The sequence below is a fragment of the Ambystoma mexicanum genome, chromosome 9 (genome assembly GCF_040938575.1).
Source record: "Ambystoma mexicanum isolate Mex_15411 chromosome 9, UKY_AmexF1_1, whole genome shotgun sequence".
Taxonomy (NCBI): Eukaryota; Metazoa; Chordata; class Amphibia; order Caudata; family Ambystomatidae; genus Ambystoma; species Ambystoma mexicanum.
This window is the reverse complement of record NC_090931.1, coordinates 1,068,937,908-1,068,962,615: the sequence shown is the minus strand read 5'-3', so window position 1 is coordinate 1,068,962,615 and position 24,708 is coordinate 1,068,937,908. Positions and strand designations below refer to the sequence as shown.

Here is a 24,708-nt window from a genome sequence, read left to right as displayed (position 1 = left end):
TTTCTTAAGTGCCCCCTTAGTTTAAACAATGAAGGATTTAGTCCACTTGTTTTGGTTTGATACCATTTAGAAGTTTATTCATCACTGTGGATGCCGACCCTTAAAAGGTCTTTATCAAGGCTACAGTCATTAATATTTATACATTTTTTTTGTTCAGATATTAGTCATCGTATCCAAACACAACCGTGTAAAGTGACAAGTTATTGAATTAGTGTTCAGTGTGGCGGCATGTGAGATATATTCAAAGAATTTATCATGACATCATTGAAGCATCATAATTTGTGTAAATATATTTCATAAATAATTACAAGAATAGTGTTGTATGTATTCCATTCACATTGAGATACCAGTACTATACAGCAGGAGAGGCAAGAATGCACACGGGAAAGAGAAATGGAGAAATATATTAGATGGTGCCACTTAGTGTGTTTGAATTAACGGAGTGCCCCCTCAGCACAACGCTATGTATGGAATCTTAATTCCCTCAAGGACAGTTAGCGCCCATGCAGGCAGTTTCTATCCCTCTGCAATTTACATCACCCACGTGTGCAGCACGGCAAGCCAGCACAGGGGGATGGGATAATGACATTATAACAATAACATGATGATTTTAATCAGTTTATGACAGCAGCTCTTTCTTATTTATTGACCACTTTGAAGAACAGACCACCTTCCACACACGGTATGTATGCAAATGCAAATACCATTAACGGTAGACAGCACCCATAAGGGCTTTATCTCATGAACAGCAACCCAGTTCACCACCAACGTATATGTTAGCAACATGGCATGGCAAGCACAGGGGGTATGGTTCCAGCGCCAGCATGTTAATATTAATCAATCCTCCATGCCAATCAAATTAGATCTCACGATCACCCACTGCCGCCCCCTCACTACCAAAGACCACACATATAGGCCCTAGCTAAACGCCAGACATCTCCGAGCTCTTTAGACTAGGCCCACTTAATCTCCAACTGGCATGACCATGCACCATAAATATGGCGACCCGTGGAGCTGCACTTTAGTCATTATCTAGGTTCTGCCCAGAATGGGCCTCACTAGCTCTCTGTAGAATATAAGAATAACATGCAGTTATGGCAATACAAGGACAAGGGCTAGTGTCTCTAAACACACTTTAACAACCTAGGCAACAAGCCCTATTTGTTGTCATTGTGAAACTCTTGGAGATTTGGTCCCCCATAACTAGGTCTTCTATATATCAACTAGACCCCCAAGAGTAAATTGGAACATAACCAACGCGTTAATCACACATTTCATATTTGGAGCAAACTGCAACATCATCCTTTTTAATATTCTCAGATGCACTGATTCAGTGATAACAAAGACCAGTGACTACCTGATATCAAAACCCAATACAGAAGGAACGCCATATTTTTGGTGAGCTCATAACAGTACCAACAACCTAGCAAACTTGATTAATCGGTTAATTCAAACACACAAAGTAGCACCATCTAATATATTTCTCCTTTTCTCTTTCCCCTGTGCAGACTTGTCTCCCCTGCAATATATTACTGGTATCTCAATGTAAATGGCATACATACGACAACAATATTCTTGTAAATATTTATGCAATATATTGCTGCATTTTACACAAATTATGATGCTTCAATGATGTCATGATATGAACACTTAAATTCTTTGAACATATCTCGCATGTCACCACACTCAGCACTCATTCAATCACTTGTCACTGCACGGTTGTGTTTGGATATGATGACTTATATCTGAACAAATGTATAAATATTAATGACTGTAGCATTGATAAAGACCTTTTAATGGTCGAAACACGTGCCGGCACCCACAGTGATGAATAAACTTCTAAATGGTATCTAACCAAAACAAGTGGACTAAATCCTCCATCGTTTAAACAAAGGGAGCACTTAAGAAATGTGTAGAGCGCCAATTGTGTAGGAATCCAACACAAACACTTGCAATTTTTCAACTGGGGCATTTGAGCACAGCCCTAAGGATTTCTACAGCCGGCTGACTTCAAACACCAAACATCTAAGGAAGAGCTTGGCACGGTAAAACAACTGTTTCTAGCGCTCTCACCACTTTCCAAAGCAACTGGTCGGTAGGCTGCATGCCGGTCACAGATATGAATTATATCAGGATCCATTGAGTTTTACACCCTTCCGTGTTTGATTAAAAAGGAACCAGTAGGTTTGTTAAAAATAGCATATGTCCATAAAAACAGTTCAGTTTGGAATATAAGTCGCATCAATGATTACAGTGATTGGAATATCAAGAGCGTCATGGCAGAGTCCTGGTCAGAGGCCTGGTTGGAGTTACTGTTAGGTCATAAATGGGTACGCGGACATTTGCAAATACTTCTATTCTTGCATTTGTTGTTATCACTTCCTGATGGATGTTAACCTTAGGTGGTTCTGGCTTGCTATGGAGGTTTTGGTGGGTAAAGACAGAGATGAAGGGGGTCACAACGTGGCCATCACCTCTCATCCATATATGCCCCCCCATCCCCCAATCAGGGGACATTCAAGAGCCACTAAGGTTTCAAAAATGGTTCGAGGCTGGCTTGGAGAGGGTGGGACAGGTAGTCAAGGGGGCCACCTTCATAACTAGTGAGGAACTCCAGGAGGGGCTTCACCTGTAGACACTCTGTATTTCAATATATACAGTTGAAGGGGGTGCTGATGTCCGAGAAATGGAAGTCGGGGTGCAGAGGGGCCTGACAGCAACCAAATCCATTCTCAGTGAGGCAACCTCATCGAAGGGACTGATCTCCAGTGTTTATAGAGCTCTGCTGGAGGCAAGGGGAGAGGGGACGAAAGCCTTAAAGATGAAATGGCAGAAGGATCTGGGACGGGAGCTCAGTGAACAGCAATGGGAATGCATCTGGGGGCGTGGCTTGACAGCCATGTTGTAGGGATGCCTTTCTTCAGAGCTCCATATGATCCGGACTGATCCTGCCTACAATACTGTCCCCAGCGTGTAAGAATTGTTCATAAAACACCATCCGGTGTGTGAATATTGCGGGCATAAACGTGCGAAATTGGAACAGTGAAGGGGTGCTGCTTGCAGTGAAATTTGCATGAGAAGAAGGTGCTAGGATCGGTGAGGTGTCGGAAAGATGGCGGCTGCCAGGACGTAGCTTTTTGAAACAAAGCAGAAATAAACTGGTGCGGGAAGGAGCCAGACCCCGGAGGGGGGGGGGGCGCGTAAGATCAGTGCAGCGCAGAAGCCAGATGATCATGCAAATGATCGATCATGATGATCGGCTCCTTCTTCATTCCCCACCCTGAATTCCCTCCCCCTCTCACCCTTCTCTCCCTCTAGTACCCTTCTTTTTGTTCTCTTTATCTTTTCCCTTCTCTTCTAAATTCTCCTTCCTCCTACTCTTCAATTTACTCACTACTTTCTCTCCCTCTTCCCTCCTTCCCCACCCCTTCCTCTCCTTTCCCCTTTTCTTATGCAAATTGTTCTACATGCCGATTTTCTGGTTTGATTCACGTTTACTGTTATTGCTTCTACTGTTCCATGTTTAATGTGTTCTTGTTGTTAACTGTAAAGCACCTTGGACAATAAATAAAAATACAATTGATCAAATCGGCAGGCAATAATGGTGGTGCATGTGTAAGCTTAGCGCGGTGCTAAGAAAGGAGGCCCGGGAGCCGAGGAAGGGCAGAGGTGGTGGAGCCAGCTAGTGAGGCTGCCGGAGAGGCTATAGTGTGTATCTGAGAAACTGGGGAGAGCAGTCTGAAGTCAGTCTGAAAGGTGAGCGGCTGAAAAGGAGTGCCGTGGGAGAGCACATTACGTGTGCTGGATATTCATTCACGAGCACAGCTGATGCGGCGTATTCGGAAACGTTACTCGCACACAGAAGGGGGATATTGATACAATTGTAGTATCAGGACAGCTGACTGCTATGGAAGGAGGGAACAAAGGAACACAAGCTCAATTACCCCTCTTTTTGTCCGCCTCGCAGCAGGGCAGGGACAGAGGGATTTTTGGATAGATATATTTCTTGTCTATCTGAGAGTCGCATAAAAATATTTCATTATTCAGAGGGTGGTCACAGTAAAAAACATATTTTAATAGTATAATTTATACACTTTTGTAGGTGGTTGGTGCTTTCCACCAGGCACCTCCAAACTTAGAAAACAATACATACAACTAAAAAGTCCAAACTAACACATACATATTCTGCTTGTGGTGTCTAGGTTAGTAGAGTGACAATTCTAATGATGCACTTTGTCAATTTTAATTTGTTGACTTTCGAAAAATGGGGAAACTAAGACATTCAATGTACAGCATGCAATTTTAAACGCTGCAAGGAAACACAGTTGTTTCAGTGTTAGGATGTCTACATATGTTTCGGCACATAATATGCATCAACACCATCCCTGGTGTTCTGCTATTTTAATTGTGGCCCTCTTCAGGACAGAATGTTGTTTTTCGGAATGACAAAAGTTCAGAAAAAACCCCAGGTGTTCACGTTGTTTTTCAGTGCTGTAAAGGGTGGAAAATATGGAATTTGTGTTAGTGGTGTGTCTAGGACTCAACTTGCATTAAAAACTCTTCTGATAGAAATTTATGCGACATGGATACAATCTTCTCCACATTCCCACTTCTCACTGACCTTTGTATGCTTTTTGTGGTCGGACTTAAGATTATTATTTTTGTTCTAGGCAAGCGTCGAATTCGCTGTCATGCCCTGGATGTCATCATACAGTTGGTTGCCTATATCTTATTTGGGCTTAGTGGTTGGTCCTTACGTCGAAGTAATTCAGACTTTCGAGCCTACGGACACAATTGAAAATTTAAAACAAACCGTTTGTTGCGTTTATGCGTGTTGGTATTTCAAACATAGAAGTTGTCTTCATTGTTTACTGACCTGTGAGTATCGTCAGAGGATATAATTTAATTTGGCGCTAGTTGTTTTTGCAGAGATGCTTGTCCCCTGCATGTGGGTTCCCAGGGGTACCTTCTTTTCCTGTTTAACAGAACCTGTGGGGGCAGATGGAATAAAACCTGCGTTTAGGAGGCCAAATCTCCACATGAGTCGTAATATACTTTTTTTCTCTTTCGCTAGCGTGGTTTCGTAGTTGTTTTTTTGAAACATTAGCGTTTAGGTTTTGTTTACCTTCTATTTGATTCGATGAAACGATCTTTACGTATCGTAGTGCAGCTCCTCTCAATTTCGACGTAGAGGTACCAGCTTGTTTGAGTTTGGTGTTTCAAGAGATGAAATATGTTACTTCCGTATTGCTTCCGTAGTTGCATATCATGTGACTGCCAAGTACGTCTTTCGAAAAACCCGTTCATTTCTTGGCGGCGCATGCGGCCATCTTGAAGTGTATAAACTCAATGGTTGATCCTTTCTTTTTTGTAGGTTTCCACATAACGTAATTATGTTTTGTTCATTAAAATAAATATGGTGGTACATGGACACACCTTGGCAGTGTTTTCATTGTTTACATACAGTATAGCCCGTGTATTTGTTATGGTAGAAACGAAGTCTGGGCTCCAGGGTCATATAGGCTCGAGATATTCTCTTCAGAAGAAAATTCCCCACTCTACTGATGAGTTAAGACCATTTTTTACTGTATCCAGGTCGAAAATCCATTTTTGTTCGCATTTGCGCAGAGCCAAATCACGGTCTCCGCCTCTGTTTGAAATTTGAACTGTTTGGATGATAAACCAAAAGATTTCACATGGTTTATGTTTTAGTTGGAGATAGTGGGCTACAAGAGGTTTATTAGGTGTCTGATTTCTGATGTTGGTCCGATGTTCTCCTATGCGTATTTTGATGTGTCTTTTTGTTTTCCCGATATACAGGAGTTGGCATGGGCATTGGATCGCATATACTACCCATTGCGAATTGCAGTTTGTGAACGATCTAAGTTGCCAGTCTCTTTCTTTCAATTTTATATTTTTCATGTTTTTCGTGAGTGGGCAAACCGAACACAAGCCACATTTAAAATGTCCTGTTACCGGTGGAAGGTCCCAAAGGGTGTTCTGTAAGTCTGTTTTTTTTGATTGAGGATATGTGTGGACCAAACTGTCTTTTAAGTTCTTCTGTCTTTTAAACGCAAATCTAGGAGGTGCAGGATTGAAGTCCTCCGTTTTTATGATGTGCCAGTTCTTTAGGACGAGTTTGCGTAGCTTGTGGCTAATCGGGGTGAAAGTTGTGATGCATGTCATTTTTTCCACAGTTGTTTTTTTGGGCGGGTTTAAACATGTATCTCGATTTTTATTTTTCGCACTTTTATAGGTCACGTTTATATACTTTTTCGGATATCCTCTTTGTTCCAGACGTTTTTTCAGTTGTTTGCCATGTATCCTATAGTCTTCTAGATTCGTGCAATTACGGCGTACTCTTAGGAATTGGCCTATCGGAAGGTTGGTCTTGAGGCTTGCTGGATGGTAGCTCTTGAATTCGAGAAGTGTATTCTTATCCGTTTTTTTCCGATATAAGTTTGTGGTGAGGGAAGCATTTGGCTCTGTTCTGATTTCTAGATCCAAAAAAGGGATGCTCTTTGTGTTATGGCACATAGTGAATTTGATGTTCACATTGCATTGGTTTAACCATTTTTGGAATTCTAGCAGGAGTGAATTGGAGCACCCCGTTTTCAGCTCAATCCCCCTTTACCAAAAAATTGGGACTTACCCTCCTTTATACACTGCTATGGAAGGAGCCACCGGATAGTTACATCAATGAACCCTGAGGCCAAGGAGGGCATTGGAGGACACACACTCTTGAGGCATAACAAAGCAAGCACTGCAGATTGCATTGCAATCAATATCCACATAGTTACAGCCCAGGAGAGTGGTTGATGCGCTGGCAGAACCTGAATACAGGGAACACTGTGACAGGGTTGAGAACTTAAGTCACATAAGTGGAAACCAGATGGAACTGGGTGCCTCAGGTAGTACGGCAAGTAGCACTCTGTTACTAGCTACACCACTGAACAGTGGTATCAAACAGCCCTGTTACGGGAGAGCACATGAGATGGTGCATATCCTAGTGACACAATTAAGGAAGGCACCGCCGAGGGCAGTGCGATCTACGCCCATACAGAGACAGCCCAGGAGTGGGGGGGAGCACTGGATGCGCCTGAGCGCACGGAACATGGTATCAATGGGAAGAACCTAAGCCTCATAATTGGTAAGACCAAATGAGACTATGCCTTTTCTTTTGGGGCACAGCAGGTAGCACATTCGCACTGACCACCCACTGAATAGTGGCATCAAGCAGCCCTGACGTGAGAGTGCGCGTGAGAGGACGTACACCCACGAGACACAAAAGAAAGCCACCGCGGATCGCAGTGCAATCTACACCCATACAGATACAGCCCAAGAGTGTGGTGGAAGCCTGAGCACGTGGGATACAGTATCAAGGGAAAGAAACAACGTTAACTGTGTGACAATACCAATTGAGACTGTATGTCTAAGGTGAAACCGTGAGCAGCAGAGCAGCACTGGCTGCCCCATCAAGTAAAGCCCAGTTGGGTGCAATATCCTTGGAGGGTTGGGTGAGAGACCGCACATTCAGGAGGTTCACGTATGTACCCTGAGGATAGTAATGAGTTATGCGGAATTGCTTATACAGGATGGGGGACCTTAGAATAGCCTCATGGAATGTTAGAGGGCTCAACAGTTACATTAAACGCAATAGAATGTCATATTTGAGATGCCAGAAGATTGACATCGCTCTCCTTTAAGGGACGTACCTCACAAAGGACAGAACTGCACTTGCTAAGAAATGGAATGGCACAACTCTGGGCTCGCCGTACTCTGCATTTGCAAGAGGGATCCTGATATGGGTGGCGCCATTGGTACCATTTAAAGTCCTGTGGACTTTTCAGGACGATGATTTAGGTAAACCTGAGACTATGCTAGAGGCCATAGATCGCCCAGGGGACTTGTCTGATGGTAGGGCCCAAGAAGTAGCCAGACTACAGCAGGAATGTTTAGTACACTGGGAGAAGTTTGGCAAGCTGAACTACAGGAAATATGTGGAGAGACAACATGCCGAAGGTGATAAACCGGGGCGCTTGTTGGCCTGGCTGTACAGAAGTGCCTCTAAACGAGAGTTGATACAGGAGATTGTGGGAAGGGATGGGGAGGTGTGCGTAACGCAAGAAAGTATTAATGAGAGCTTTTATGATTATTATAAAGAACTTTATAAAGATACGACAGGGGTGCATTTGTCAGAAATAGATGAGGCCCTGGCACAGATAGATCGCCCCAAGATAGATGCAGAGGCAGCAGATAGGCTTGAGGCCCCCATAACCTTAGAAGAGCTGGAAGCCACCATAAGAGAGTTGCCGACGGGCAGGGGCGTGGCTTGAGCAGCCGTGGAGTAGGACGTGCTTCCCGTGTAGCTCCGGAGGATCCGACAGATGATCCGAAAAAACTACCTTTGAAAGTGCGCCATTGGTTCCAGAATTGATCGCACACGCACGGGAATGTATGCTCTGCCCACTGTGTAAAGATCGAGAGTATCGTAAGCGGGAGTCGGGAGGAATTGCTCGACGAACGACGGCGACAGTTCGGTCCATTGTCGTACAAGATGGCCGACAACAAAGGAAACGACACTGGGGCACCTGAATAGGACGAATAGAGGCGGCGGCCACCGGGAAAGAACGGCAATGGTGAGGTGAAGACGGTATAAAACCCCTGGGGGCTGTGGGCCTTGGGTCGTGGAGGCTCGGGGGCTGTCCCGGACGGCAGGGGCCCGAGGGCAACAGAGGTATGAAAATGCAGGCCGCACCACGACAAGCACGAGCGGCGCTCGCTCTGCACTGATCAGCAACTAGCAGCGGTGAGAGGATGTCGTGACTGCCCTCAGATCACTACGACGGTCGGTGAAGAGCGGAAATTACGATTGGGAAGACACTCGGACGCTAGGGTGACCCAACATAGACCGGAATATGGCGGCGCGAGGGGCCGTGGGCAAGAATAAGAACAAACAACCCACAATGGATATTTTTGCAAAAACACAGCAGTCTCCTGCAGCCAGCGCAACCAAAGGCCCGGTGGCCCAGGCTGAGGGCGCCACAGCGGCCGATAATCATCAGATTTTAGAAGCCATCATGGAGCTGAAGTAATCTTGGGGGGTTGCGATGATGGACCTACGCACTTCCCTGGAAGCTAAAATCGAAGCAGTGGGCATCGAAGTCTCCCTGTTGAGACATGATGTCAGGGGACTGGCAGAACCCACAAGCTGCCTGGATGGAGGGTGCGGTGAAATCTAACACGGACACCAGCACCAACAATGCAAAGGAGATCCATGTCCTTAAACAACAAGTGGCCAACTTGGAGTCTCGAGCAGAAGCAGCAGAGGGGAGAACGAGGAGAAACAATATTCGCGTGGTGGGCTTGCCGGAAGGCGAAGAAGGCCAGGACCCGACCGATTACATTGAGAACTTACTCCTACAAGCAATTGGGGCCGGTACACTCTCGCAGGGTTTTGCTGTGGAGCGCGCACATAGGGCCCTTATGAAGAAGCTGAGACCAGGGGCCCCTCCACGAGCAATAATTGCTAAAATACTGAACTATAAAGACCGCAAGAAAATATTGGAATATTTTCAGAAAGGCGGAACGATTGAGAGGGCCTCGTGTACTATCACGGCATACCCGGACTATACTATGCTGGTCCAAAGGCAGCGGTACAGCTATGTAACTATCAAAAGGAGGCTACGGGCTGCTGGGATAAAATGTATGCTGCTGTACCCTGCGAAACTGAAGATCGTACATAAGAGCAAATTGCATTTTTTTAACACTCCGGAGGAAGCAACAACATGGCTGGATCTGCAGGGCTGCCCGGGTCAAGACACGGAAGAGACACAAAATGGATGCGAAAAGTGACTCAGATATGGTATGCATACTGCCAGGGCGGTGAGCGAACATCCCGAGGGCGTCTAGGCGAAGGCTGAGAACGATGGGCCTGGCTGTGAGAGGCTGATGTTAGATTACCTATTGCTGATTGTGAGAGACTTGATGTACTGGAATGTAGTGGCAGTTACATATATTTAAATTGTTTGGCAATGTGTAGTTCACTGATGTGCTATTGGAGCGCAGGGTGGAAGTACCCTACCCCCCGAATTATAGTTGTAGTTGTAGTAGGTTGGCCACTAGGGCGGCCTCACCCTGCGGAGCTTCGAGTACAGGCGAAAGCCGGAAAGAGCTAGATGCAGGGGAACCTGAGATCCAGGGATGGAGCTGGGCAACATTTGGGGGGAGGGTGTTGGGGAAGGGATGGGAGGTGGGGGGGAGAGGGAGCAGGAAGGTTGGTGTGTTTTTGGTTAAAAGGGTTTTAGATTGGGATGCAAGCCTATATGGATTGGATTGGAACTTGAAGCTAAGCGATACCTGGGGGGGAGGGAACGGGACCATACCAGGCCATGGGGGACCTTAAAATACTCACATGGAATGTGCGGGGGCTTAATGGCTATTTAAAAAGGAACAAGGTTATGCTGTATCTGCGCAGGCAAAAAATAGGCATTGCATTGCTGCAGGAAACCCACCTCACACGTGAGAGGATGGAGAGGATTGCTGGAAAATGGAAAGGGGTGTTGGTGGGCTCATCTTACTCGGCCTACGCAAGAGGTGTACTTATATGGGTAGCGCCACATGTCCCGTTTCAGCGGTTGCAAATGGTGGCTGAGACAGACGGGAGGATGGTTATGCTGAGGGGATTGGTAGAGAACAGGGAGATAAGTATTGTTAACGCGTACGCCCCGAACCAAAACACAGCGGCATACATTAGGACACTAAGTGCGAATCTGAGCGTGTGTGTGGGTAGCGCGGTGATCTGGGGAGGGGACTTCAACTGCGTACTGAACCCGAGGGTGGATAGATCGGATGGGAAATTAGACAGACCGGCCCCTGCAGCCAGGGCGCTACAGACACTGCTTGATGACTTTGGGCTGGAAGATGAATAGAGAGTGTGGCACCCTGGGGAAAGGCAATATTCGCATTACTCGGCCCCACAGAAGTTATCAACGAGACTGGATTATGTCTTTGCATCACCTGAGATGATAGCGGAGACGGCATACATAGAGTACAGGGCTAAGGTCCTTTCGGACCACTCGCCCCTGATTCTTGCTTGGCAATATTGCCCCCCGAGGGCGAAGATCCCGACTTGGCGCCTACGAGCAGAGGCGTTGAGGGACCCCTTCTTTAGAGAGGACTTGCGGGAGGAGATAGTGAACTATTTTGAAACCAACACTGGGAGTGTGGACTCGGCGGGGACATTATGGGAGGCCTTTAAGATTGTCATGAGGGGGCGGCCATGGCGAAATCCAAGGGCCTACAGGGGGGTTTCGGCTGAACTGAGGGAGACGGAAGCAAAACTGGAAGAGGCCTTAAAAGCTGGTGATGATACAGCGGAGAAACTAGATTTGATACTTAAGCTACAGCAGAAATGTGCAGAATATTGGGAAAGGTTGTGTAACCTTAATTATAAAAGGTACATAGAGAGACAGCATGCGGGAGGCGATAAACCGGGGAGACTTTTGGCGTGGATATATAAGAGTGAGACCCCCAGAGCCACAATTAGAACTATAGAGAGGGAAGATGGTAGCGTAGAGGATACCCAGGAGGGAGTTAATCAAGCGTTTGTGGATTATTATAAAGGGTTATACGGGGAAGATGGGGAAAGCAGCCGGGTAATGATAGAGGAAACGCTGGAGGATATGGGGCTGCCCAAGATAAGCGAGGAGGAAAGAGAGGAATTGGACTCCCCGATTACCCTGGAAGAACTGGGGGAGGTGGTGAGGCAGTTGCCTACTAGTAAGACCCTGGGGACAGATGGGCTCCCAAGCAAATTTTATATGGTATATATATAGAAGAGGTCCTCCCCCCACTGCTAGACATGATAAACGAAGCATTCGAGGTGGGCCGCTTACCGGAGTCACTGAGAGAGGCGGTCATAGTACCTCTCCCTAAACCAAATAAACCTGGCGTAGCTGTGGTTCCTTTAGACCGGTGTCGATGCTGAACCAAGACGGCAAGATATTGACAGCAGTCCTGGCGAATAGACTGAAGAGGGTCATTAGCAAGTTAATACATCCGGACCAAACGGGCTATGTCCCCCACAGAAACATCACCAATAATCATAGGCGACTCCAGAGGATCATTGAGTTTGGCAGTGGAAGGGATGAGGAAATGGCCATCATGTCCTTGGATGCGATCAAGGCCTTTGACTCCGTCAGGTGGCCGTGGCTGCTGGCGGCCCTGAAACACTATGGGCTAGGGCCTGGTTATGTGAGGTGGGCGAAGATTTTGTACAGTGAACCGCTGGCTAGAGTTAAGACAGGATCTGTGATTTCAGAGAGGTGGCAGCTTAGCAGGGGTACTAGACAGGGATACCCGTGGTCTCCCATGCTCTACATACTGGCCCTGGAACCTCTTGCGATCTATCTGCGGCAACAATATGACACTATAGGCATTGAGGTGAAAGGGGAGCGGCACCTGATTTCCCTAGACGCAGACGACATGCTGCTGTACCTTTGATTCCCAGAAGAAAATCTCCAGTACATCCTTGAAGCGATGGAGAGCTATGCGGTGTTGTCTGGCATAGCAGTGAACCCCCAGAAGTCCAGCATGTTCCCATTGGGGGGGGGGGTACAAGGGGATTCCATCGGAGCGATAACCTGTATTGCAAGTGCCGTGGGCGGTTTGCACGTTTCGGTACTTGGGGATTAATATATACCACACTGTGGAAGAGGAGCACAAGTGTAACACAGAAGTGGCCATTAGAAACATCGAGAAGGGCATGCGGTTTTGGGCGAAGCTGCCTCTGGCGATGATGGGGCAGGGAGCGATGCTAAAGATGGTGGTCCTGCCGAGGCTCCTACATTACTTCAGGAATATACCATACTTGATCCCTAGGGGGTTTTTCACCAAACTGAATAGCATGTGTAGGGACTTTCTGTGGCACGGTACGCGGAACAGGGTGGCATTGTGGAAGCTTCAGAACTTCCATGACAAAGGGGGAATTAAGCTGCCCAACTACGAGGCGTACTATGTGGCGAGCCAGTTGCAGTATGTTGCCAAATGGCTATCTGACGAAGAGACCTCTGAACACAGGTTGTTTGGGCAGGATTGTGCATCCTTTTATCTGAAAAAAGTCATGTGGGCACCCAGAGCGGAAATGGGGGGGCGCCCTAAAATGATGCTACTAGGGTGGAAGGTGTGGCGCAGGGCATGCCAAATGATGGGGGACCCGTCCCCATGCTCATCGCAGATGCCATTGGTAGTATTGACAGGGGCGGACGCTCAGCTGCGACTGATACTCCGGACCCGCTGGGAACCGGCTGGGGTGGCAACGATGGGGGACATCTGGCAGGAGGGCTCTAGTATTACTTTTGAGGGGCTACGGGAAGTAGCTGGGTTGCATGAAGGCCAGTACATTACGTACCACAGAATGGTACAGAGGATCAAGAGAACGTGGCCTGAAACTGTGCTGGGGGAAGAATTGGATGCCACCATAGACGCGATATATGATATAGCTGAGGGGGGTCATGAGATTTCCAGACTGTATGAGATGTTGTTGTCTAAAGTGGGGAAGGAGGTCACGCAGTTGAGAATGGACTGGGAAACGGAGGTTGGGGCCCAAATGGGAGATGGGATGTGGGAAAGGGCACAGGGGTATCATAAGAAGGTGTCTAGAAATGCGAGGCTCAAACAGATACAGTTGTACATAACACACAGGGCTTACATGACGCCTTGGAGGATATCGTGGTTCGATAATGCAAGTCGGCAAGCATGCCCCAAATGTGACGAAGAGAACGCGGGCATGGTGCATATGTTCTGGTCATGCCCGATCATAGAGAGGTTAAGGAGGGGTGTAAAGGAGAAACTAGAAGGAAGAGGGGTCAAGATAGTAGTGGAGACAGTGTGGGTCTGTCTGCTGGGGGGGTTCCCAAGACCACAGAAACTCAGGCACGTAAGCAAACTAAGGGACCTGGCTTATGTGCTAGCAAAAAGAAGAATTGCCATGGGATGGAAGTCATGTCATGTGCCGAGGAAAGAGGTGTGGTGGAAAGACTTGCAAAAATGGGCAGAAGCCGAAACCACGGCATGGCAAGAAGCGTGTGGCAATGCGGGGGGGGGGAGGAGAATGAGTCCCTGATGGCCTGGAAATCACTGATAGCCGGACTGTTTGGGTCATTGGACGACCCGACTGAGCCTGGGGACGAGGTGACCGAACCACAGGGTGTGGAAACTGAAGGTTCAATGCAATAGACTCGCAAGGGGGGTGGGGTAGAGGGAGTAGTGGTTAGGAAGTTAAAAAAAAGAAGTGTATTGAAACTGCTGGAACATGCACCATTTGTTTGGTTTATTGTTTGTTAAAAAAAAAAAAAAAAAAAAAAGAGTTGCTGACGGGCAAAGCCCCAGGGGCAGACGGATTGCCCAGTGAATTCTACAAAGAATTCATAGCGGATGTGGCAGCCCCGATGCTAGCCATGTTGAATGAAGCGCTGGACAAGGGCGAACTGCCAGCGTCGCTGAGAGAGTCTATTGTAGTTCCACTATTAAAGCCCAATAAGCCTAGAACCGACTGCTGATCGTACAGGCCCCTTTCGTTGCTAAATCAGGATGGGAAAATCCTTACAGCGTTAATAGCCAATAGAATGAAGCCAGTAATCGCTAAACGTATAACATCACGTGTAACGTGAGGGGACTACACCATGTTATAGATAATACAAACTGAGGCACACAACCGTATGCAGTAGCCTACTGGATGTGGTTAAAGCATTTGACTCGGTCAGATGGCCATGGCTAAATGCGGTGCAATGCTGCTTCAGTATGGTGCCAACGTATATAAAATTGGTGCAGCTGCTGTATAGCAGCCCATAAGCAAGAGTCAGGACGGGAGCCCACATTTCGGATCGATGGCAGTAGGAGAAGGGTACAAGACACGGTTGTCCATGGTCTCCTATGGTGTTTATACTGGCCTTGGAATCGCTGGCAGTGTACCTTCGGAAGGAATATCACGATGCAGGCATAGTAATACAGAACAAGGTTAATTTAATCTCTCTATATGCAGATATGTTTTTGTATTTACAGCACCCAGAAACCAATTTACAGTACATTCTGGACGTGTTCGAGCGTTAAGCAGATTTATCAGGCATTATGATTAATGCACAGAAATCATGCTTATTCCCCTTGGCAGCATACAAAGGTACTTCTCCAAGTGCACTGCCTACAATACCGGAAAAGTAGGGGGGGGAAATCATTCAGATTCTTGGGAGTAGACATCTTTCATGACCCTAAGACTGAATATCTACAGAACACGCTAAAGGCAGTGAACGTGGAAAAGTCCATGGCTTTCTGGGTCAGATTGCTACTCTCGTTGATGGGGAGGGCTGCATTACTGAAAATGGTAGTTCTCCTGACGCTTCTTCACTTTTTGACTAATATTCCGTATATTATCCCTAAAGGCTCTTTCAACAAGCTCGATGGTATATGTCGAGGTTTCCTATGGCATAATACAAGGTGCACAGTAGCACTGACTAAATTGCAGAGACCATACGAGCAAGGTGGCATAAAGGTGCCCAATTTCGAGGCATATTTGGTGGGGAGCCAGCTGCAATTTATTACTAACTGGCTATCAGGTGAGCAGTCCCAAGACAACGATGCTGCAACCCTTATGTGCCCGGTTTTATCTGAAGGAGGTGATATGGTTGGGGGTGCCGTGCACCCCGAAGTTCCTACTGCTGCTGCAACTGGGTAGGACGATTTGGCTTAGGACCTGTCACTTTTTAGAGAAACAGTTACCTTATTCACCCCAGATCCCATTAGTGACACTGAAGGAAGAGGACCCACAACTTAGACTAAATGTGAGGAAGTATTGGGAACCCATGGGAGTGGTAACGGTTGGAGACTTGCTGCGCGAAGGCAGAAGGCAGACTGATGGATTTCAGTGTACCCACCTCAGAGATGGGCATACACGAAGGACAATACTTGACACACCTGCCTCAATCCTCACTCAGTTACAGCAGAAATGGCCTGGTACAGACTGGGTGTGGCATGCAGATGACACTATTGAAACTCTGATATTTCGGAGGGTGGCCATGCGGTGTCTAGCATGTCCAAGTTCCTTATGTCACGGAGTGGAGATATGCTGAGGCAGACCAGAAGCAGCTGGCAGGCAGACTTGCAAGAGCAATTAACAGATGCAGTCTGAGGTAGGGCATTGGCCTATCATAAAAAGGTGTCTAGAAACGTGAGGCTCCAATTCATACAGCTGTATATAACTCACGGGGCATACATAACCCCGAAGGGGATTGCCAAGTTTAGCAAGGCAGCAGAACAAACCTGCCCGAAATGTGGATTGATCAATGCGGATATGGTGCACATGTTATGGGCTTGCTTTGAGATCCGACAATACTGGGAAGAGATTGCGCAGGCTTAGTCCAGGGCAGGTATAACACTGGACACCAGTACTCCGGTGGCCTATATGCTCTTCATTTTTGCGTGACCAAAACACGCGAGACATGTCAGTAAGCTGAAAGCCTTAGCATATATCCTGGCTAAACAGAGAATAGCAATGGGATGGAAAGTGCGCAAGAGACCAAAAGTGTGCCTATGGTGGAGCAACCGTGTAAAATTGATGCTTGCAGAAACCGCAGTATGGCGGGAAGCAGCCCGCTGAGGCCAAGGTGAACTAAGTATTGACCTAGACTCCTGGAATCAAGTGGTACAGGAGTTGATGGCTGTACCGCAGAGCAATGCCGGATCAGTAGTAATTGTCCTGCATGATTAGTAGCGAAATGCAAATGCATATAACTAATGTTGATGCAAGATGTTAGCATGATGTCAGTGGAGTAGGCTGGGATGAGGGTGGGGGGGATTTGGAGGGTGTGCAACATACAGATACAATTGAATGGATATTTTATGCAATGCCCATAAGAGTCTGTAAGTTATGTTGTTTAAAATCAATAAAATACATTTAAAAAAACAAAAAACAATGGGAACGCATCTGTAAAAATACACACAGAACCTCAATCACATGCCAATATAAGTCACACTGTCCGAAACTCCTGTACAGATGGCAATACGCCTCAGTACGCTTGCCATAAATGTACGCCGGGGTGACCCAACCTGTTGGAGGGGGATGTGGAGAGCCGACTATTGGCATATGTTGTGGTCATGCCCCAGCAGGGTGCAGTGTTACTGGAAAGAGTGTTGGGGTGGATTAGAGCACTGGAGGGAATACAAAGGACTGTGGTGTGGTGCCATTGCTGGTGCTGCCTGGTATCGAGGAAGAGGAAGAGGGTTGGTTACGTCTCCCACATATGCCGCACTTGCTGCTTCTTGCGGCTACGGTATGCATGGTAATCGGGTGGAAATGTCAGGAACTACTAAACGAGGAGATGTGGGCTGGCAAAGCAATGGAAATCTTTAAAATGGAGAACCTCGCGGGAGCTCTACATGATCGGCACCCCACAAGGGAAATGGAATGGGCACCATTCCTTAGCAAATGCAAACCACAACACGAGGCAGACCCTCTTCAGGAGGGGTTGGACAGTGGGGATGGGCGAAGTAATGAGGTAGGAGCAGGCCAACTAAGGATGATCGCCCCGTACTTCAAAAGTGGGAGACACATAGACTTTATAAACATGAGCTGATATTAGAAAGCAACCCGAATGTCCCAAGATATGCCGTGATTTAGAAAGCATGACACTCTGCAGGGGGTTGGAGGGGCGGGAGGTTATTTTCTTATTGTACTGTAAAATCACCTGCACCGGACAGGACTATGTCTGGACAGTTGTATGCTATTTGATTGTGCTTGAAAGTGTGCAAGGTTCAAAATAAAGAATTACCAAAAAAAAGTGTATATTAATTTACTCCTCTAAATCTAAACTAAATAATTATAAAAGATAGTGTGATAGTAGAATCTGAAGATGGACTCTACTTGCGGAATCTAGTAACTCCTAAGCGAAACAGAAACGTGCTGCAAAATACTATTGCTGGCTAAGTAATATTTTTCTTGTCCCTTCCATATGGGCTGCACAGAGCTAAACACGGAATAAGGTATTGTTAAGCTTGAAACCATGTAGGCGCTGGTGTATAATGTAGATGTGGATTGTACTATTTATTTCGGTCTAGCCCTTGACTGTTTCTCCGTTGTTTTTCTAACACTTGTTTTATCATGAAACAACACTCAACGCACCTTCACGGTTCTCAAAAACATAACAGGCTAAAGTATTAATTCATGTTTGGCTGTTCTTTTTCTTCATATAATCTAACATCCTTTTCCCAATTTTGATCTATACAGGCAGTTTGCTGCAGCTCTTGCTGACTTACATGAGGCTGCAAAGCTATGTCCCAGTAATCAAGAGATAAAGAGGCTTCTGGCAAGAGTAGAAGATGAGTGCAAGCAGATGCAGAAAGTGCATCTAAAGCCACAACAGCAGCAAGAAAACCAAAACTGTGACCATGCTAATGAGGAGATAGTCAGCCAAGGATTGCATAGACCTATTAGTCTTGAGGAAATCAAGGAAGAAGAACCAATGCAATATGATGAAACATTCCAAGCATCGCATACATCGCAGCATTTGCATCCTTTACCAGAATGTTCTCAACAAAAAACTAGGCCAGTGTCTCCCCAGGATGTTCCAGGCAATAGTAAGTACATGAAGGAGGCTACTGCTCAACAGGGGTTGGTCATGCAACCTCCAAAGCAAGCACAAATCGTCAAAACAAGCCATCACACTAGCTCTTTGCAAACTTCCACAAGAACTGCGTTTGGCCTGAAAGCACAGACTTCTTTACATCACCCGCCTCCAAGCCCTTTGCTGGGCAGACATTCTGTTAATGCAGTGTGCATTAAAGGTAAACCTTTAGATGCAACACATGCACTTTCTTCAGCCCCTGGGACTCATTTGGTGATTTCTAGCGAGAGGATTTCACCGTCGCACTCTGTACATTTACAAGCCGGGGACAGTCCATCCCTATATAATCCCTCCAGTTCGTTCTCTGAGCGGTTGAGCATTCATCCTGATTCAGCAATGGATATAGCAAACACAGATGAAGAAATTCTAATCGATTGCAGTGAAATAAAGCCTTATGCCTCTTTAGTCCATTCATCCTCTTCAAGTTCTCCAAGTATTAGAATGAACATGTCCAGCTCATCTCAGAATTTAGCTTCAGGCAGCAGCTTTTATGATGGTGCAAAAGTACCAGATGTTAGAAGCAAAGAAGGTAAAACTGTTCAGACTTTGAGTGGTGCGGCAGAACCTAGACCACGGCCCACTCCATTTATGGGCATCACAGATAAAACCGCCAGGTCCGTACAGCAGAGCATCCAACAGAATCGCAGCTGGCAAAATCTGGCAATGGACGGGCTAATCGGACCCAATTCAACTGCTGGGAGTATGTTAGTCACAAGCTGTGAGCGTTTTCCTGCCAGGCATGCAGTTGGGTACAGTAGTCAAATGAGGACCTTTACCTCTGCCCCAGGAGAAATTACTCAGCACAGCATGGTTTTGAAAGAATCCGAAGAGTTCAAGAGCCTACTGCCCCTCAATACACATGATATCAGAAGCAGCCAGGACATTTCCCATCCATATAAGGATGGACTATCAAAATTGCCACAATCTCACACTGGAAAAGAGAGCCAGTTAAATGCGATTTCTGCAAAACCAAAGCGATCTTTTGTAGAGTCAAATGTTTAAATCAATATTTTCGAGCAGTGAAAAATACCTTTTTTTTTGCAGCACATATTTGTTTTTGTTTTTTTAACTAGTTTTCATACAACTGTTTATCAGTAACATATTTTGGGGCCATTACTGAACTTTTATGCATACCAATAAATGTTAGCAGCTCGCCATTTATCTAATATCTTTTGGGGTATAAGAAACCACATCACAATGATAGCTAGGTAACGATGTGGACCATTGCATTTCAAGATCCTTAGGTGACATTGCTCTGTAATCATTAAATCTGCATCTGTTGGTTTTATCTGCACTGGAATTCTAGGGAGAGATGGCATGGAGTACTAAGGAGAGTGACCAATGTGAGGGATTTTAGGTGAGGTGGAGTGTTTGATACTTAAATGTACATTTTTGCCATGCTCGTAGGTAGAGCGAGACATAAGCACTTAACACTCTAGCAGTCACTTTACCTCTTTTTCTGAGACTGCATAATATACTTTCATAGACACAATTATTTTATTGGGACCCAAGAGGTGCTTCATAAATTTGGGAAAATACACTGTATAATAAATATATAATATATTTGGCCAGTATGAATTGAAAAATAGGATTCTACCACTTCAGATTTAAATGGCAATATTTTATGGCAATATTATATGAAATATCAAATATGTAATATGTGCACAGTGTTTGGGACTTTGCTTGATGATTTGCATCTATAAAGGGATAAATAACTTTGAAGGGAATGCACATTTTATACCCAGAGACTTGTTTAATAGGGCAGTTGGTTTTGTTATGGGGAATTCCATATATATCCTCACCTCTTTCACTAAGTGCAATGTATGTTATCACTACGACTACATACTTCTAGCATTATATCCTGCTTCCAATGGCATTACCAAGCCTATTATGCATTTCCAAAAAGGTTGGCCTTAAACAAGGGCATATAACAGAAGGTAGTGCTGGGGTAGTAAGACCATAATGCTACTAAAACGTACCACTCCTATTCGGTTTAAGACTGGGAGAAACAAAGGAAAAACTAATATGGAACATATACCAGCATCAATAAGCCTTCAACCACTCCATTGCCTTATGTTCAGGTATTACAAAATACAGCTATGTTTATGCTAACAGGTCCAGTGTGCACCATAGTGATATCAGCAGTTGGTGTGCCAGGGTTCTATGGCATAGAGTGCCTTGTAGCTGCATTACGCTGAAGGAAAAAGTTAAACGTTCTGGCAGTGGAAAATAAATCACATATTTGAGCTGGCTCTATGACAAGCATACAGTAACATGTAGATTTCGTCTTTTGTGCATGTTGTACATTACATATTTTTGCAGGGATGTAGCTTTGATAAAATGTACATTTAGAAACCTTTACAGATGTTTATGCAATTGCTTACCAAGCCTAAATGTAAATAAAACCTTTAATTTTTCATAACATTTTGAAATTAAGAACTATTAAATTGCAGTTATATATTTGCATGTTTTAAAACATTGCCAGGCAGGTTCTTGCACTGAATAATATGCCATGGTAACAGCACTTTATATAGTTTTATATAGACACCATTGAGGTCTTTAAGTACAGAGGGAGATTTATCAGAGATACGTAGAGATAAGGTACAGGAACAAAAAGCCTTGTTTGTTTTAGTAGGCCAGGTGTATTGTTTGATGCCAGCAAGACTGACATCTAGTGTTTGTGTGTCTCTTTAAATCAATGGAGACTAAATCCTTGTGAGGAATGTAGAAGAAAAGTATTTTTGTCTGCAAGCCTGAATTTCCTATATTGGAGGAAAGTTTATATAGATGGGATATTTTTCATTCATTTATTTAACATGCTTTTATTCCTTTGTATGTGTGTATATTGTAAAAATGATATTATACATGTTCACTTGTATACTGAATGTGCCTACAATTGCTATATGGCTTATTTATTGTTTACATTGTCTCGGTTTCATCAACATGTTTATCTTTCTCTTCTGTTTCGTAATTTTGTTTTTGCACTGCTACTGTACTTTTTCCATATGGAATAAAAAATATGAATATAGATTTTAGAAAATTGCCCAGTCAAGACTTTTATTATGTTGAATGTCTTGCAACTTGCAAGTGGGTTTTGCATGTTATCACAAGGAAAAATAGAGGAAGGTAGTGACATATGGAACATACCAATGTAGCAACTCTGTTGCAGAGTAGATTACGGCATACATCTGGTACTGATATAGACTGAGCAGCCATCAAAGAGTCCTAAACAACATAACCAAATACCCTTTATTCACCTTTTTCTATTATAAATCAAAGTTACACCTAACAAATCTCACATGCAACTGCAAACCATCAAAGATTCCTCAGACCCATCAAACCCCTGCATTCACAATTTCCCGTTCCAAGATCTCTGCTCCAGCCTCAACACTTTTGACATAAGGGAATACAGAAAGATATACCAAAACTGTTGCACAAAGCTACGCTCTTGTTTCCATCACTGTCCTCCTGGCTGAAATCCCTTTTTCCAACTTCACACACAACCCTCCTCCAGTATCACTAACCCTCAACCCTGGCTCTGCCATTCCTTCTGCCATTCCTGCCCTATTGGCCAAATTAACCACTCCTTTGAAGTGGTAACATTATAAAAGGCTCACTTGGGACCGACTTCATTATCTGGCCTCTTAAGCAAGCTTTAGTCCTGCCTTGCCAGAAAGAAAAACCTTTCCTTTCCCCAACCATGCCAGGAAACTATTGCTCGGTCACCATCATCCCTCAAAGAGTCTGAAGAAAGTCAAATCCTAAAACCCAGTACTTTCTAGACTACCTCTCTATGCTTTACCCTGACAGTCTTCCTCTCCATACACTGAATGGAATTTGGAAACTGCCTTGACTGGCACATATCACGTAGGATGATGGCCCAGTTGGTGACTATGCCCAGTCACCTGGACCTCTCTGCTGCTTTTGATGCATATCACCACATGCCCCCAGAGCGTAATGTCCTACACTTAACTGTTCCCAGTCCTTCAAGAGCAAATAGCAGCATCATTTAAACTCGTTGTTTTTGTTCAGATCCCAATCCCATTACTTCTTCCCGCCACCCCACTTTTTCACAATCTACACATGCCTCCCACCCCATGAGCCATCTCACAAACATTGGATTTCCTTTCTAATTTCATGCTGTTATCATGCACATCTGTGATCATTCCTGCATGCCACATGAGCATGTTACTTGATACTCTTAAAGAATGCAGGGGTGAGGGGGCCCTTAAGGAAAATGGCTTCAAGGCCAAGTTCCTTCCCTAAGCCCCAGACCTCTGTCCATGCACCATCCCAGCACCTTTTAATATTTGGCAAAACACCTCTGTGTGGTGCCCTCCGCATAATTGCCCAAACTAAGCTATGCATTGATGAAAACCTTCTTCAAACTGTTCCTTACTATATGTCCTGTGACAAAGTACCTTGCCTTGCTCTTTGTTAGGGATAGAGTGAATAAGGGGGATGGATTTGCTTTCTGGTCAGTGAGACAGTGTGGTTAGGATCCCCTGGCCCACCCCAAGCACTCCCAAGGGCATGGCAGGGACGTTTCACATGGGCCTAACTACAGGCATGAGTCATTCAAGAAACCCAACTCGTCTGTGACCAGCTGGAAGATGCAAGAGCAACGTTCGTAGAAAGACTGGGCCTACAGGGAAGAGATAACCTAGTGTCAGGGAAGAGCATACTGGAGGCTACACAGAAGGAGAATACAGAGAAAATGTTCTAGGAGGGCAGAGGAAAGTCGCAGCAGAAGTGACTAAGGAGAAGGAAGGGTCTTGGAGGAGAGCAGAGTGCCTAAATGGGATAGAGAAACCCAGGGGTCAGAGAGGAAGAAACCTAAGGGGCCAGAGAGAGCCCTAGATGCTGTAGAGTGAAAGACAGACCTCAGGGTCTGGTGGGAGAGGAAGTTGGAGAAATCACAAAGAGGATGTGGAAGTAAATTGGGGACAACAGTGAAAGATTAGGTGGAAGTGAGAGGAGAGAAATCTGAAACAAGAGAAAGATGTGAATAGTCAGTGAAATCAAAGAGGTGGAGGTTAAAGTGCATCAGGAGGAGGTGAAACCCGCAAGAGGTGGTTAAAGCATGGGTGACTGAGGGAGATGGTAAGAAAAGAGACACACTGTGAAGGGGGAAGTGGGAAGAAAAGCGAAGAAAGTACAAAGAAGTGGTAACAGAATTGGTGTTGAGAAGAGAAGGCGTTATATTGAACTGCTTATGAGAATTGTCTTGCTGTGAAACTGTTTCCTCAATAAACAAAGTTTAAAAAATAAAAAAAAGAAGAGATGAGAGTAGCCTGAGCAAGCCGGTTTCACAGTCAGAAGGCTCCACAAATATGCCCAACATCTAGAGTTCCAGTCTCTACAGGAGGCAGTACAGGCACTTGGTGAAGTGACGAGGGAGTAATGTGTTCAGAGCAAGGAAACTAGTGAAGACAAAGAGAGATGCAAGCTAGCCGTGGAACGAGATTGTTACGAAGGTGCCAGGACAATCAGAGTGGGAAACTGGGTAGTTTTCAGAAGGTTTCCAAACAAGGATCCCTCCAAGACTCTAGCTAACCTGCCCAATTACTCCTGATTACTCCCCTTTCACTGGTCAGCCTGATTTAAAGACTGCCATGACCCCTGTAAAAGGATCATGTAGAGCCAGGGATGGAGAAGATGGAAATTGTTGAAAATGAATAACCCAGACAGCAAGTGACTACAATTCCCAGTGGATTACTGGGACAGAAGGCCCGGATTTCAGAATGATTGACAACCTGGCCCTTGCTGTTGTATTGAACAAAATTAAATATAACCTTTCTGTATTCATTTCCTGGAAACAAGAGGGTGAATTTAAAGTCAAAACTAAGAGGTGCTGCTATCCCAATTGTACTTTTGTTTGCCTTATTTAAATATGTTAGGATTCATGCCTGCTTTCTTTGTGACACCCCAGGACTCCGTGCTGCACTAATATCTGTAAACTAAATTATGCAAATGGACTCTCAACTGTCCTCCAAACTAACAACTGTCTGAGCTTCAAAAGGTTTGTATCACG

General features: G+C 45.3%; 1 protein-coding gene across 4 annotated transcripts in view; it reads left to right on the top strand.

Annotated features, from left to right (window-relative positions):
* The window catches only part of TANC1 (tetratricopeptide repeat, ankyrin repeat and coiled-coil containing 1), a 2,406,012-nt gene extending 2,384,298 nt beyond the window's left edge, over positions 1-21,714 (top strand). For all 4 annotated transcript variants that reach the window (XM_069616378.1, XM_069616375.1, XM_069616376.1 and 1 more), the window contains one exon: positions 18,278-21,714. In XM_069616378.1, the coding sequence (XP_069472479.1) occupies positions 18,278-19,676 (1,399 nt within the window). In that variant the 3' untranslated portion in view covers positions 19,677-21,714. The remainder of the gene's footprint in view (positions 1-18,277) is intronic.
* Positions 21,715-24,708: the final 2,994 nt, after the last annotated feature.